This window comes from Copadichromis virginalis, linkage group LG19, assembly GCF_057382275.1.
Source record: "Copadichromis virginalis isolate Kocher_CV1m ecotype Utaka linkage group LG19, C_Virginalis_male_GT1.1, whole genome shotgun sequence".
NCBI classification, from domain to species: Eukaryota; Metazoa; Chordata; class Actinopteri; order Cichliformes; family Cichlidae; genus Copadichromis; species Copadichromis virginalis.
Genome location: NC_140636.1, coordinates 35,279,910 through 35,297,020, shown reverse-complemented (window position 1 = coordinate 35,297,020; position 17,111 = coordinate 35,279,910). Strand labels below are relative to the sequence as shown.

At 43.6% G+C, this 17,111-nt stretch overlaps 1 protein-coding gene across 1 annotated transcript in view; it reads left to right on the top strand.

Annotated features, from left to right (window-relative positions):
* Positions 1–16,741, top strand: part of LOC146686686 (cysteine-rich motor neuron 1 protein) — a 35,981-nt gene extending 19,240 nt beyond the window's left edge. The window contains exons 6-15 of the mRNA XM_085441412.1: positions 616–810; positions 1,966–2,094; positions 2,418–2,571; positions 4,886–5,007; positions 8,019–8,237; positions 10,484–10,699; positions 11,683–11,898; positions 12,580–12,702; positions 13,132–13,310; positions 14,426–16,741. Coding sequence (XP_085297538.1) covers positions 616–810; positions 1,966–2,094; positions 2,418–2,571; positions 4,886–5,007; positions 8,019–8,237; positions 10,484–10,699; positions 11,683–11,898; positions 12,580–12,702; positions 13,132–13,310; positions 14,426–14,620 — 1,748 coding nt within the window. The 3' untranslated portion in view covers positions 14,621–16,741. The remainder of the gene's footprint in view (positions 1–615; positions 811–1,965; positions 2,095–2,417; positions 2,572–4,885; positions 5,008–8,018; positions 8,238–10,483; positions 10,700–11,682; positions 11,899–12,579; positions 12,703–13,131; positions 13,311–14,425) is intronic.
* The last annotated feature ends 370 nt before the right edge of the window (positions 16,742–17,111 follow it).

The window sequence follows — 17,111 nt, the reverse complement described above, 5'->3', positions numbered from 1 at the left end:
AAATCTGTTGATATTTAAAGGGAACCGTGACAAAATTATAAAATTGGCTGTGGCGCGAGCACAGGGACTATGTCAGTGGAAAAGGAAAGAAAAAGTCCTGTTCAGGGTCATTACATCCGACCTCAAACACTCAACCTCTCAAACTCAACTGGGACAACAACATTAACGTTTTCATACTTTCACCCCGTTTTAAGGCTAATGGGAATGGATCCCAAATTTCCAAAAGTGCTTTCTTTGCTTTGGAGTGAAATTTACATGATGAAATGATTTCTCAGCTATTGAACGAAGGAATGCTTTTACCCCATTATAATGCACAATCTGGACACTGTGGACTGTCTTTCTGATGTGAACCTAAACCCCTACGCAACGCTTGTCACAACGCCAGGAGCCTTTCTCCATTTATAAATGTAAACGAGTCATTGACATTCATCAGTGTTTTCTTCATATCTCTTGTTTAACTCCTTCATTAAGTATCCAATTTACCACAGTTAGGCTCTCACTTGTTGTTAATACAAACCCAGTACAGGATCTGAGAACCTGAGCTAAAAATGATGTCAGCCTTTCTTTCCTTCGTACCTAAACCCACACTGTAAACATCTCTTTCTTTCCTCTCAGATGTGTCAATGGCTAGCACCGAGGCCAGCTGCTGGGTGAATAATAAGCTGCGAGCCCACGAGGAGCAGTGGAAAGAGGATGACTGCACCTTCTGCCAGTGTGTGGATGGCGAGCCGCACTGCACAGCCATGGCCTGCAAACAGAGTTGCCACAACCCGGTGAAGATCCCCGGAGAGTGCTGTCCCTTCTGTGAAGGTACAGTATGCAGAGTTGTGTTGTCCTTCAAATGAGTTACGCATTAGCACACATACCAAATGCAGGGCACTCCTGCGTCCCTGCAGCTTTTCTACAGAGCCCACTCAACATGGGCTCATTAAAGGGGGAGGCCACAGTTGTCCTGGTTCAATCTCTGTCTGCCTCTGGCTCCTGGGGGGCGTTATTGTGGCTTCCCACCCTCATTATCAAGAACATTTGTGACACACGCTCTCTCGCTCTCTCTCACACTCACACTACAAAAACATTTGTTGATTTATGTATCTGTGCATTGTCTAATTTATGTGTTCCTGGGGCTGTATGTTTGTTTTTTTCTTACAGGAGCAACAATGTGCATTTTAAATTTGTAGTCTGTCCTTTTATTTTGTTTCCCACCACCCTCTTGTCCTGAATTTGACATCCTCATAATAAACCACATATAACTGTAATAATAACTGAAACAAACAGAAATAGAACAAATTTTAATTGCAAAAGGTGCCAGAAAGGGCAGGATTTAAAAAAAAAAAAAAGTTCAGCAGCACAGAGCATTTTTCTAGCCATGGGGTTCTTTCTGTTCTTTTTATTACCTTTGCCCACCAAAATGAGACCCACCTGTCTGTGTGTGTGTTTGTGTGTATGACATTACAGCATCCTTTTAACACAGGAGGCTGTATAATTGAGGTAGAGCCTTTTTTTTTTCTTTAAGCATACTTAGTTACAGCTCATTGGGTGCTGTTCCTCCCACCGAACGTGGCAAAAAGCGTGCAATGGGAACAGTGGTGTTACGGGTCCGTGCTCGTCTTGTTCCATCCTCATTTATTGTGGCACCACAGTGGAGTTGGCTCAAAATCAAGGGGCAAAGGATGCTTTTTAGACCCATTCAGCTTATTAATAGGAGACAGTTCAGCACAATAAGACAGAGAGGTACAATCCCCCTTAAGGTGCAACCCACCCCGGTGTAATTGCTCTGCATTTATCCGTAATTACTGTTTATAAGTAGGGCAGCGTAAATAGGTAGCTATTAGACTTGGCACAAAAAGCTCACATGGAGTAGAACAACTAAAGGGATTCAAGCACACAAACATAAAAAAACAGGAATACATTCATAACAGTACCTTAAAAGTTCTCACTCTCTATTATCTCACTTTTTTTTAACAGAGCCTTCTTATGAAACTGTAAGCCCTTTGCTATGTCCTCCCCTGGACAACTGCTCCCTGTCAGTGAATGACTGCCCCTATGGTTTCCAACAAGACAAAAATGGATGTCTTCTTTGCCAATGTCTCAACAGTAAGTCTTGATTTTTTTTTAGCTCACCGTAGAGGGTTAAAGTTACTGGGAATGACTTTTAAACGCGTGACGAGATGATACATTTCTTCTCACGTGCCGCGTCTTGCAGTCCCACATTAAAGCTGTGGACAGTGCTGTGTTTACCCGTTGCAGCCACTTGGTTTTGACAGCAGCGTAGACATGTTGATGTTCATCACAGCTTATTGGTGTTTTACTTTGTGAGCAGGAATGTTGCTGCGAGCGGCTCCATGGCAACTCGTGCCTTTTGCCTTTAATGGATTGCTGTGGTCGTGATCAGATGACCTCCTTCTCAACTCTTTCAGATGACTCCTGCCCTGACCTGGGAACATACTGTTCCCTGCAATGCCCAATGGGCTACGAGAGGGATGATTTTGGATGCGAGGTGTGCGAGTGCAGCGTGCCCGTGCCAAAGTGCCGACCTTTGAGCTGCACTAAGACCTGCCCCTACGGATATGTGTGAGTACACCCACTGATCCGCTGAGTCCAGCTGTATGTTAATTTTTTCATTCGTGTTTTTGAGTCTGATTTAAACACATGTGTCTGTCAGTGCTGCGCTTAAAGTTTCAATGGCTTTGAATCTTTCAAATATTTTAAAATTACCTCAGCGTCTTAATGATCACTTCACAGTCCGTAGCTGCGTTTACTCCAGGAAAAATGGCTTTTAAAGAGTTTTAGTTTTCATAAAAACTACAAATCATTTTCTCCCAGCCATCCCTCCACTGCATATTTGTATGGTTAAATAAGATTTTCAGTACTTAATAATATTAAGTGATGCCCTTCCAAAGAAAGTATACCAGGCAATTGCAACAGTAGTCATCAAAGTGCCTACTTTGGTGGCCAATCCCGGGTCTCTGTGTTAGCTTGTGTGTATATTTGTGTGTGAGTCATTTGCTGTGGGGTCCGCACTAGCCGCTCGGCCCTCTACAACTCCTCTCCTCCTAATCCCATTTAACCCAATCAAACATCTGGAAGTGCTCTGTACTGGGACGCTTGGTCCCCAGGCACCATTCTCATTTCATTAATCATCATCCTGTCTCAAAACAACGATCAAAAACACATCAGGACAAAAGCAGACTTTAGGAAATATATACAGTTGGGATCCTTCTGATATCGCCACCGTTCTTTCTGGAGCCACAGCTCAAGAGGGGCACAACAGGAGAGGAGGATGAGTTGGATCCTGCAGGGAGGAGAAGAGCAGGAGGTCCTGGCTTTATCCTTCATAAGCAGCTGTTTTGGTCTAGCCTTAGAAGTCTGAAATCCTCTGAGAGCTTGCCAGTCTTACAATGCAAATCTTTCTTCTCACACACAACCCTGAATGCAGCCACCGCAGAGAGATGAAAAAGCACAAAGGATCTCTGTGTTTATACTGGGTGTATTGATGACATCCTGTGAGCATTGTAATGTACAGTACGTGTTCAAAAACAAATGGCGCTGGCCTGTGAAGCGAGAGGAATGTAAACCGTGTGTTAAACATTCCTAAATGAAGGACTCTGCGGATACTTCTCATATCTGAAGTTTTTGTTTGTGCCGTCAGGATTGGTTTTTTTTTCCACCTTTCATAGCTCAAACTCACAACTGGGACCACACAGGTTATGAATGGCATTCTTCTGGCCATTAAGGTTGCGGCCTGCTGGAAATGATCCCCCCTGGAGCCCAAAGTGCTGCTTGGCATTCAGCATACTATCTTTAAACAAAGCCTTACTCTAAGAGTGCAGCGCTCTCTGCCTCTGTGTTTGTACAGTGAGGCTGTAGCCAACCCTTCACAGTGTTGTTTCAATAGCTGTTATTGCTGTTTCAGCATAGATGGGGTCCCCTGTTTGCTGAGCCTGAAATCCTGTGTCCTCTTTATGGGACACGGCTCTGCATCACAGGGTCGAAGGCTTCTTTAATTTTTCACCCTGGCAGACGAAGATTAATAGAGTAATTATCCGGGTATAATGAGGCCACCGTGTGAGGTAGGAATCATCACGCACCTGGAGGGTAAGACAGAGAGGAAGTGGCTGGGCGAAGATGGATGAGACAAGGTTAAACAGGACTAGTGTCTAGAAGGAGACAAGTGCAGACACACAGGTTGTACTTTCACTTGGGTTTTTGCCAGTTTATCAGCGTGCAGCTCATTCGTGTTTTATTAGGTGGAATAATTGGATCCAAGTGGTCTATTTCCAGACACTGGAAGCAGATCAGATCAACAAAATGTATGTTTGTGAAGAAGTCCCTGTCCCTTCCTCTAATTATTGGACCATAATGTCCTGGTGGGAGCAGTAATTTGTAAATCAACCAGAAGTTTACAGTGACAAGGACCCAGTTCTTATTTTTTTCCATCTTTTTCGATGAGATTGATAAGATTTTATTATTCACAGTAATGCTAATCTAGCCACTCTTCTTATATGTCTTATACGAGGCTTTCAGAGCAATAAGAAAGGCAGGAAAGTGAATTGTGCTCTTTTTTTTCCAGAGGCTTCGGGCTGGTATGATGTGCAAACCACTGGGATCTCACATGTTGGCCCTTTATTTGCTCTTCTTCAAAGCCAGCTAATATAGAGAGGGGAAAAGCAAGTCCAGATGTTGATTATTCATGACTGAAACATCTGCGTTTCGCTCTATCACAACACCATGTTTTCCTCTATGTGAAGCAATTTGAAACCACGTTTGAGCTACACAGGAGTGGCATTGTTTAGTCCTGACACTTTGTTTACTTCCTCACACACTCTTGCAGTAATTAAGGCTTTTTCGTGTGCACTTCATCACGCGTATGTTTGTTCCCCTGCAGCAGGAACAAGCATGGCTGCGAGATGTGTCGCTGCGTCAAGTGTCCTCCCTTCACCTGTGACAAGCACTGCGTCAATGGCTACCGACAGAACAGGAAGGGCTGCTCCATCTGCATGTGTAAAGGTAACCGAGCTCTCTTATTAATCAGGTGTGCGTCGTGATTAAAGGGATGCTTCGCTGGCTGTGTTACTTAAGCAAAAGACACAAAAGAGTCTGTCGTTTCATGCAGAAGTTTGTAACTTTATTTGTCTAAACATTTAGCCAGAAATGAGATGAGACACTAAAAAGCACTAACTGGAAATTCATGTAAAAAATTTTTGAAATGACCTGATGAAGCTTAATCATCCAGGTAAGGTAAGCAAACACTACGTCCAGGTGAACAGGATCAACTGTCTGTGATTTTGTAATGACCTTTAAACAATCGAAGAGCTTTATGAGCCAATATTTATTACTGAATAAACATTTGAAATTAATGATATGATGATAGATTCAAGATGGATACAAGTGGTGACACAAAACTGTGAGATATTACTAATAATTGTACTGTGAAAAAGTCTTGAACCACTCTTTATTTCTTTATATTTTGCTTCTAAGGAGCAAGCCTTCATTGTAATTAAAGTGGTCTTTGGTCAGAGTTTTTCTTTTGGCACTTTCTGCTTTTTCAAACTGGAAGAATTAAGCTAGAGATGCTAGAAGACACAGAGGGAAGATGACTTGATGATCTGACAAGAGACAGGGGAAGACCGAGACAGTATATACACATGAGGGTGATTAGAAGTGGAGACACTTGGGAACACAGTTGGAGCAAACTAGACATAACGAGAGAGGGGAAGGAAAACTAAACGTAACACGCATGGGACAAGAGACTATCACAATAAAACAGGAAACAGACAGATACCAGCCGCAGGAAAACATGGGGAACACAATGAGACTCAGACTGACTACATACAGAAACACAGAACAAGAGAGTGCGAGCGGGGAACAGATAGAGAGAGGGCGAGAAAGAAAGAGTTACACCGGATTTGACATTCATAAGCAGACATGGTAGACTAGCGGTCCCCAACCCCCCGGCCTACCGGTCCGTGAGTCATTCGGCGCTCAAGTGTGAAATTTATGGTTTTCGGGTTTTTACCGTTAACTCGGTTTCCCTGGGTCTTTTCCCGTGTTTAGTTGTGTGTTTGAAAGAAATATTTACACGTTACCATAGCGACCAGAGAGCATTGAGGGGCAGAGAGGAGGATGTTACTCTCAGTGTTGTTGCTGCATTTCACGAGGACGCTGCTAATAAAGTTTCACAGTTACACAGTGAATTCACGTTTGTTAATACCAGATTTTGTCTCGGTCGTATCATTAATTTTGTTGTATTTATCCGCGACACCTTAAAGACGGTCCGTGAAAATATTGTCTCCGATGCGCAGGGGAAGACACAGCAAGGAGACAAGACAGGGAAGACAGACTGGACACGAAAGAGCACAAAACAAACAATAACAAAGAACTAGAAACATAACAAACGGTTCTCCAAACTGAACGTTAACATTTCATTAACCTGCAAGAAATGAACAAAAGACTCAAAAGCCTGGGTCAAAGACAGAGGACTATGACAGATTGATCCACAGCTCTCTAAAGCCTCAGAAAGGGTCTCAGTGGAAGGGCGTCTGCCAAGAAGCCATTATTGAGGAAGGGAAGTAGAGAGAAAAGGCTGAGGTGAGCCAGATTACACAAGAACTGGACTGAAAATCTGTGGCAGCAGGTTGCATAGAGCGATAAATCAAAAATGTACAATTTTTTGTTTAAATCATCGTCAGGAGATAGGAGGAGATCAGGATAGAGGTAGGAACAGCGAGTGTCTACAGCATCTGTGAAACAGCCAGTGGACCTCGACATTAATGAAGCTCTGGGATCCTCACAACAGAGATGAAGACAAAATACATCAAAAGAATAGCTATGAATGTCCTTCAAAAAGCCCGGAGAACTATTCATGATAGCTACTTAAAGATAGGACCTAAAAGCTGGACTACGAGACTTTAGTGGTTAGTAAAAACATTGACTTTCCATCTCATTAGAATTGCACAAACTCAGTTTTTGCTTCATATCCTGTATTTCTATCTATGTTTGCACGTTTCAATCAATGGCTGGACCTAATTAGCATTTCCGTAGCAAAATATAAAGAAGTATAGAGAAAGAAGAAGGGTGAGTCAAGTAGTACAAGATGAATAAAACAGTTGCCTTTCAGGTTGAAGCCAACATAGTTTCTAATTTTAATACAACAGGCCACTGTAATATTGCAGTAGTTTAAAACAAGTTGTAGAAAGGACATTCAGGGTACTCTCAACAGCCAGTCGATGTAAAAAACAGAATTGTTCATTTTAATCTCTAAATTCACTGATCATGATCACCTTCTTCTTTTTTATGAGTCAGAGGATAAGCCCTGCCTATTTTATGCAACCTCTTGACCTTTAATGTTCAACCGATCAACCTTCATATCATAAGTTCAAAGATTATTGAGACTTTTGCTTGTGTGCTTGCTTGTATATGTTTCACCCATCTCTAAATTGTTACATAGAGCTACATCCTCACGTTTAACTGCAGTTTCCCCACATGGCCTGAAGTGTAAGGGGGAGGACACAGGAGAGCTTAGTTTCTGATTTTAACCTGAGCTTTGATTTCCTGTGACCTTTTGCTTTACTGCCGTGAGACTGATGCTTTTATGCGTGCTTCTTGTTGATGTTAGCTTTATCCTGGGGATGTGTATGCAACTCTAATTAGATTCCCTCAAATTCCTGCTTTAAAAGTTAGTATGCAGAAGCCACTTTTATGCCTGCAGCTGTGTTTACTTTGCCATTTTAGAACTAGTATAAATATCTCATCCTCAAATATACTTAACCTTTTCTTTGGTTTACGAGGTAATCTGTGCACCTACTGCACAAACACAGTAACACACACACAGAGATGTTCCTACTGCAAATAATCCACTGTTTGCCTGATTTGAAAGTCCTGAAAGACTCTCTTTGTAGACTAATAAAATATTTAGTGGTAAAAACACTTTTTTGGGAAGTCAGTAAAAAAGAAAAGAGATTTGGAAATTTCCTATAGCTCTTAGGCATCCCAGTAATGCCTGCACCTTGTGTCTCCAGAAAGTGGTCACGTCCCGAGCACCACTGCCCCGGCCCCAGTGTCCAGCTATTGCCTCACATCCAATGGACAGAAATATGAAGAAGGTGAGGGCTGGCATGATGGCTGTCGCGACTGCTACTGCCATTCCGGACGGGAGATGTGCGTGCTCATATCCTGCTCAGTGCCCAGCTGTCTTCATCCTGTTGTCAAGCCTGACCAGTGTTGCCCTACCTGTGAGGGTATGTTTCTGTGCTGTTTATAGCAAGTGTTTTCTTATTTTCATAGTTTGGGCTCATCAGTAATAATCTATGACATCAGTGACATTGCTCAGAGGAAGTCTGGTGAGTCAAGAAAAAACAAGCAGACAGATTTAAAACATCCCTTCCACCCACCCTCCTTATTAGTTGCACATATTTGCAAAGCCAAACAAGGGAGAATAGTGCAGTTATTCCCAAAGCTATTCATATAAAACAATTATCCCTATTTACACAAAGACTTTCAAGTCTCTCAATCATGCTGTAGTTGCCCGCATCTAGTTTTCCAGTCCAATAACAGTTTATTACCATCATTATGGGTGCAGCCACGTTCAAGTCTTTTGCTGTCTTGCTAGATCTCAGCATTTACTCCTGGTGTTGTTGTGATCACTAAAATTAATGTACAAAACTAAGAAAATAAGACTAAAGATTGGTTTAAATGAAACACTTTAGAGATCAGAAATAGTTCCAGTGACGTTATATAGTCACACACAGCAGGCAGAGAGCTTTGACTCAGAATCTAGCTCTTAAATCTCGCACTTTCTGGCCCCTTAAACATGCAAACACCGTCTCTGTTTCTCTAAAAATGGAAAGGATGCGTTTTTTTCTTTTTTTGGCCTCGAATCTCCAAGTGTAGGGATATTTATGGAGGAGTGATTCAGTTTGCTCTTCAAATATTTAAAGGGGAATGTCTACAACTTTCAGAAGCTATGCACACTTTAAAGTCAGGGGGACAAAAAGTCTAATATCTTGCAGATGTCTGCTGCTCTGTTGGACAGGAAGATGTTTTCATTAGATCAGTTAGTTGACAGTGGTTAATAGACAACGGTCTCCATAGCATCTTTGTTTTTGCAACTTCTGTTCATATATATATATATATATATATATGGGAACCATGAAGAGGCCGCTAGAAAAGCTGCAACCACCAAGTACCTGCAGAGGGTCAGGCAAGTCCTGAGGAGTCAGCTGAATGGTAAGAACAAGATCCGGGCCATCAACACGTACGCCCTGCCCGTGATCAGGTACCCTGCTGGGGTAATAGGCTGGCCAAAGGAGGAGATAGAAGCCACTGACATAAAGACAAGAAAGCTCCTGACCATGCATGGAGGGTTTCACCCCAAGTCCAGCACCCTGAGGCTGTACGCTAAGCGGAAGGAAGGGGGCCGGGGACTGGTGAGTGTCAGCACCACAGTCCAGGATGAGACAAGGAACATCCAAGAATACATTGGGAAGATGGCCCCAACTGACCGAGTGCTCAGTGAATACCTCAGGCAGCAGAAACCCAAGAAAGAGGAGGGAGACGAGGAACCATCATGGAAGGACAGGCCCCTGCACGGTATGTACCACCGGCAGATAGAGGAGGTGGCTGATATCCAGAAATCCTACCAGTGGCTGGACAAAGCTGGACTGAAAGACAGCACAGAAGCACTAATCATGGCAGCACAAGAACAAGCTCTGAGCACAAGATCCATAGAGGCTGGGGTCTATCACACCAGGCAAGACCCCAGGTGCAGGCTGTGTAAAGATGCCCCAGAGACAATCCAGCACATAACAGCAGGGTGCAAGATGCTAGCAGGCAAGGCATACATGGAACGCCATAACCAAGTGGCCGGCATAGTGTACAGGAACATCTGTGCCGAGTATAACCTGGAAGTCCCGAGGTCAAAATGGGAGATGCCCCCAAGGGTGGTGGAGAATGACCGAGCTAAGATCCTGTGGGACTTCCAGATACAGACGGACAAAATGGTGGTGGCTAACCAACCGGACATAGTGGTGGTAGACAAACAGAAGAAGACGGCCGTAGTGATCGATGTAGCGGTTCAAATGACAGCAATATCAGGAAGAAGGAACACGAGAAGCTGGAGAAATACCAAGGGCTCAGAGAAGAGCTCGAGAGGATGTGGAGGGTGAAGGTAACGGTGGTCCCCGTGGTAATCGGAGCACTAGGTGCGGTGACTCCCAAGCTAGGCGAGTGGCTCCAGCAGATCCCGGGAACAACATCGGAGATCTCTGTCCAGAAGAGCGCAGTCCTGGGAACAGCTAAGATACTGCGCAGGACCCTCAAGCTCCCAGGCCTCTGGTAGAGGACCCGAGCTTGAAGGATAAACCGCCCGCAGGGGCGTGCTGGGTGTTATATATATATATATAGATAAGATAATTGTTTCACTGTGTCATGTAGCAGCTGTTGTTAAAGGCCGAATGAATGAATGTTTCGTCTTCTCCTGCTGTAGACGACTCTGGCAGTGGTCAGCCTGAGGGGATGGACATGGTGGTGTGCAGAGCACCTGGGGGAGAGTTTTATGTGGAGGGGGAGACCTGGAACCTGGACGAATGCACGCGCTGCACCTGCAGGAAGGGACGCGTCCTGTGTGACACCGAACTGTGTCCCCCAGCTCTTTGCCAAGCGCCGATCAGGAACAAGGACACCTGCTGCCATGTATGCGCAGGTAATTCAAATTAAATAAGTTCTATATAATTAAAATATTTTAGAATATTTTCAAATGTGTCATCACAGGTTTGGATGGTAGGCAGGGAGCTGTGAAGCTGTTTTCAGTGTTCTACCAGCATGTGGTTTTGGAAGGTCTTGCACGTTGCACTCTGTTGGGCAGTTTTATGTCAGGCACACAGGCTCATAAAGAAACCAGCCAAGACCGGTAGGGTTTACGCAGAGATCCTCGAGGCCAGCGGCAGCACATGTGTTCTGCTTTTTACCCTTCGGCCCACACTGGAGGCGCTTCTAACTCTATTATTGGACGGGCAAGAATGCAACTGATCTCGCCAAATCTATGCTAGCTCTCCGGTCACGAGAACGTCTACAAAATGCATAACCGCACGCATATTTTATTTACAAGTGCACCCAAACAATTCCCTCACAAACTCATAAACAATGTGTCCCGAGCACTCCCCAGCATGAGGCTCACAAATCAGCAATGCATGACTGCAGCCTGAGAGCTGCTCCTTGAGAATGCCGGTCTGCCTTATCACTGCATCTGCCTGCAACAAAAGCAGATTGTCAAGGCCAGGCTTTGATATATGTATGGGTCTGGTCACCAGGAATGTGGGAATAATACAAATCTCACAACAAGCCCTGTGATGTATGTGTACATTAGAGTAGCGCTGTGTGGACAAGCTAACTCAGGATCATGAAAAAGCCATAGATCTCTTTTTCAGCAGGGTTTAGGTTGAACATCTGTTATAGATATTCATATGCACACGTTCTACATCTGAACACAACTCTGAAGACCTAACAACTTGTTGACTGATCTGTTCAATAGCAGGGTTAAATACAGTCGTCATTTAGGAGCAGAGCATATTAGAAACGTGTAGAAGCACGCTGTAACCCGACATTACCAAGTCCAGTTAAGAGAGGAAAGAGCTGTAATGCAGTGTAACCTTCTGCTTTTTCATTAACTTATTCCCCTGTGTGCAGAAGAGACGCCCCTCCTGCCAGTGAACAACAGCCAGCAGGAGTACTGCATAACCAGCGATGGAGACGTGCTGCTAGCTGGAGACTCCTGGAAGGCCAACGTCTGCACCAGCTGCACCTGCAACAACGGCACTATTCAGTGTTTCTCTCAGCACTGTCCAGCTGCCAAATGCAGGGTGCCTGTTTTACGCAAGGGCCAGTGCTGCCCACACTGTCTCGGTGAGTGGTTAGAGCGGTTAGAGTTTTAAAACGTTGGTGCCAAATTTGTCTTTAGACCCAGCTTTGATTGTTTTTTATTATACTACCTAAAACATGAGCTTATATTCTATTCTAAAATTAAAGTTTACATAACACTTCTAGTCAAAGTGAAAAGCTTGTTGATGGGGGAAAAGAGTAATTCATAACCCTGCACGTCAAAAAGGAGGGAGGAGCTGAGGGAATGCCAGCGTCTGGACCGTTTGTGTGTTTGTTCATTAGTCGTAGCCACTCTGGCGCTACATAGGCAAACACCGTCACTTGCAAAATATTCCATGTGACACATGCGCACACACACATACTCTGCCTGCTCCGAGCATAAACATTCCTCGAGCATCTGCACATTCACGTTTCCTCTGCAGTGGCACAGGAAGGCAAAGTTCCATGTCAGCTTTTCCTATAGAGGAAACCCTCAGCATAGGCTTCCATTGTTCACCTCCATATTTTACCAGGGCCTTTGTTTTCGTGATATGCCCAGAGGAAAAATGCTCTGTCTTTTTTTTAAAGCAGACACAGCGTATAAACACAGCTGAAACACAAGGGAGTCTATACACTTACTCATGGTTAGACATATTTATGCCTTTTTTATTGCGTTACACCATTCATATTTGTAATGGATCTCATTTCTTGTTCCTGTCTGAAAAGAAATGACGACATCAGTGCCGGTGATAGTGTCGACAAGCCGCCCCAAGGCGAGAGTTACCACGACAGCGGAGAGTGCGGTGTGGCTCACCACTGTCACTGTGCCGCCCATCATTGCTGTTACAGGTACCTGCTTTTACAGACTTCTCCCCCCCACAGCCGTCTCCACTGACGTCCACTCCCCAGTTCCTTTAGTGCACTACAGTAGTAACCATACATGAGTAATTTGGCATATTTGCTATACTCTGCTGCCAATCCCAGTGAGTGTTTATACTAATAGAGTGTGTTAGGAACAACTTGATAAATGAATGAAATATATACTAACTCATGTTGAAGTAAACAGTAATGATGAATGGGCATAAGCAAAACATGATCTCCATGGAACAGGAGTTAATTCTTCAGCGTTAGCGTTTGAGGGGCGATACAATGAAGTCAACAACAACAGAAAAAAAAAGACCTGTTTTCAATTTAGAGTTGGTACATAGTGCTGGCTCCATAACGAGCACGCTGTCATTGGGATAAATATTCAAAATAAATGTTGTCTTTGTTCCACAGATGAGCCACGTTCGGGTGAGAATTACCCCAGCCAAACAGAGATGGCTCTCATCTACCAATCAGCCGCCTGGATCCTGGCAGGTCTCCTCTTAGCCATCGTGATCTTTCTCATCGTGGCGCTACTCATCAATAAGAAGAAGAAGTGGGTGCAGATGTCTTGCTACAGTGCGCCAAAGAAGGTGAGAAGTCTCTTGCTGAGGTCGACACGACTTTAGGATTCTTTCAAATGAAACACGATCAGGTCGTTCATAAAGTCTCTACCATGAAATGTGACTGTGGTAGCTGATTCTACACTGCAAGAAATGAAAACATCAGAACTCAATGGTAAAAAAAAATCATGTTGATATTTGCACTAATATGGACTGGCTAACGTGTTGGGAACAAAAGGATGCCACATTGTTTGGTGGAAATGAAAATTAACAATCTACACTGAGATGAATTCAAAGACACCCAGAAGAAATGATTCACCAGGCTAGTCCACTTTGATGAAATCTCACTGCAGCAACTCCACCAGTTGTGGGACTTGCCAATTCTGGTATTCTATGGCAAGTGCCAGTCAGGGCCGACGCTGTTGGGCAGTGATCCTACTAGAGGATGTCAGACCTGCAAGCCACTCTCATGAAGTCTGTTTCTGATTGTTTAGCCAGAGACCTTCACACCAGTGGTCTGCTGGAGGTCATTTTGTAGCTCTGGCAGTGCTCGTCCCGTTCCTCCTTGCACAAAGGAGCAGATACCGGTCGTGCTAGTGGGTTGAAGGCCTTCTATGGCCTTATCCAGCTCTCCTAGAGTAACTGTCTGTCTCTGAAGCTCTTCCATGTTCATGAGACTGTACTGGGAGACACAGCAAACCTTCTGGCAATGGCAAGTACTGCTGTCCCATCCTGCAGGAGTTGGAGTACCTGTGCAACCTCTGTAGGGTTCAGGTATCTCCTGCCAGCAGAGACACTGACTCAGCCAAAGTGCAAAACAGGCGAAAAAAGAAAACCGTAGGAAAAGTTGAGGAGGGAAAATGTCGGTGGCATCCAGCCTGTTTGGGGACACTACAGTGCACCTGTTGTGAATTTCATTAACACCAAAGCAGCTGGAAGCAATTAACAACCCCCTCTGCTACATAACTGACCAGATCAATGTCACAGAAGTGGAACTGAGTGTTCCTTTCATTTTTTTCTTTTTAGCAGTGTATTATTTTTAGTGCAAACAGGTGCAACATGGCAACCTGTCACTGCTTATTAGCTATGATCTGAACTACAGCAGTAATCTACCAACCAATGATTTTGGTCCTTTTGCACCACAGACAGTGATCCTGAAGAAGCACGTCAACAAGAATTCAGTGGTCTACATGGAGCCTTCGAAAGACAACAAATTTCACAACGTGAAGAACGACTGCGGCATCATTCACTTCTCTCCAGAAATGAGCTCCCCCTGTACGGAAAAGTTGACCATCCCCAGGGCCAAACTGAGCATGGGCAATGACTGGACGCCATGCTAAAAAACGAACAAAAAAACACCCCTCAGACTCTGCAGATCAGAGCTGTCTGGCACATCCCTCTCGTTTCTGTTGCATCCAAGGTGGTTAATGTAACAGCACACACACCTTGGGCGCTGCCTTCTTCCCACCATTCTCTGTGTGACAGTAAAAACAAGGATGCTCTTCAAGACTAAGCAAGTTACCACTGACTCTTACATTTTATGCCCTCATTCTTCTGTATTTGAACGCTCGGGCGAAGGGACTTTCTGTGAGGTAGATGGACGGGTGGACATATAAAAGCACGGAAGAATGCGGCAACCAGACAGATTTCTCTGTGAAAACCAGACTTTGACTGTGAACACTGTAATATACCTGCTTATTATTGCCTCCTTTGGAACTGGAACTTTGGGGCAATAAGAGGAGCATAAAAAGCTTTAGGACAGGGGTTTGGGCAGTAGTTTAAAGGGAGCATAGGTGCTGCCCTCTTAAGCAGTGCTTCATTGTGGTTGTAATCATTGTCATTAGCAGGGAGGCCAAAGGAACTTTTAATCCAGCTGGATCGAAATTGGTTTCTGCATCCAAATCGAAACAAGTCCGTAGGCTTCATATTGACCTCCAGATCCAAACCCCTGCTTTTCAATGTGTGATTTCCATGTTTTTTTTTAACTTCTAAAGCCTTTTTACTAGATATTGTGTTTTCCTTGCCCACTCTTTGCTTTTAGAGTGGGTGTCTATGTGGGGCCAGAGTGGAACATTTTAAAAATAGTAGTCTAAACACCCACCTGCCAAAATCAATGACAGGAAGGACACATATCCCAGCATTATTTCTTTCATTCCAGTCAAGTCTGATAACAAACTGCTTTTATGCAAAAAAAACACCCGGTTTGGGAATTGTGTGAAATGTGTCTAGACTTGTCTTCGTTATATTAGCCAAGAGTCATAATCTTCGGACCCAGCCTCATCTGATTTTGGCTCTTTCCACGGGAATCTGCCACTCCAACTCCCAAATCTCAGAGTGATCTTCATCCAGCTAGAATGTTATTTTATTGATAGCAGGTGAGACAAAAGGGTGCCAGACTTCATCTGGGCCTGTAAGGAATGTCTTTGATACCATGCCTCACTTCACATCTTCATTCACAGCTGTGTGTGTTTGTGTGTGTGTGTGTGTAGGGAGCTACTGTTCTTACTTGCAAGTGATTGTTAGTAGTAATTCTTTTAAAAGCCTTAATTTTATAGCCTTAACTAATTTCTCTGTTGATGTCTTGCAGTTGGTTAACAACCATAAGCCCGTATCAGGAAAAAAAGAAAAATCCCTCATTGTTACTGAGATCGTGTTGTGCCGTTCTCATTAGCTCTTCAAATAAGAGAAAATTACGTGATTTGTAAGAGTAGCTTGCTAGCATCTGTACACAGTGGTACATGTTGCAACATCAGAGCATATTAGAAACGTAGCACTTTCTTTAGAGCCAGTGTTTTAGAAAGCCCACTGCGGGATTCTTGGTGGGATAAAGGCCCTAATCAGGGATTTGATAGGCGTATTAAGGACACAGAGATGTTAAACCACTCAAGCGAACATGCTGTTGCAGCTAGATTCTCCATATCAGTCTGATCGGTATGTGGTCGGACAGTATCTGAGAAGCGTTATGAAATATGTTGGGGTTTCAAAGCAACGTGTTTCGGATCAGAGTCCATTGCCAATATCTCGATACAAAGATATATTTGATGCCAAAATTGGTCGGAGACCAATTCATAATGTGTTTTAGCAACTGAGTAGATCTGTGTATCTGTTTTAATCAAGAGTTTGTGCTTTAAAATGAAGCGGTGACTGTAAAAGCTTACGCAATTCTTTGTTCTTCTACGTGTAAAAAAACAAAACAAAGTAGCTTAAAAAAAGTAGAGAAGAGTACCTTATTTATTTTTTCACATAGCTTTATTTATTAATACTTAACTCTAGTTTGAGATTTTTTTGGAAAATGAATTTTTAGTAGCCAAAGCTGCTGTACATTGTAGACCATTTACCGTTTCTTTCTACTATATTCTGTACAAGCTTATTTATTTGTGTTCAAAATCCTGTAAATATGTTTCTTAGGTGATGAACTGTAACATTTACACTTATTTTGAAAAATAAATGTGTGAACCAAAGTGGCACTGAGAAAAAATTCAACTGCGCTGGAGGAACAATTCTCCAAGGTGCAGTGATGTCATCCGTTAAGTGGTTTCTGCTTCTCTTGCAGGCACGTTTACATCCGCTCCTGGACTTTAAATTGAGTCTTTGGTACGGGTCACAAGCACAAAGCAAAAAGACCCGGGATAATAAAACACCAGAAGACATGCAGGCCAGACCAGAAACTCTGGGACTGTGCTGTTGTTTTGACTCGTCTGATAGAGCTTGCTGATAAACTGCAAGGTGCTGAAGCTTCTCCAGAAAGATTACTTGGAGGAAAAGTCAGAGTCCCATGCCAAAAATATGTCAAACAATGCATCTAACAAGTTGTGTTACTTCACTTAATGT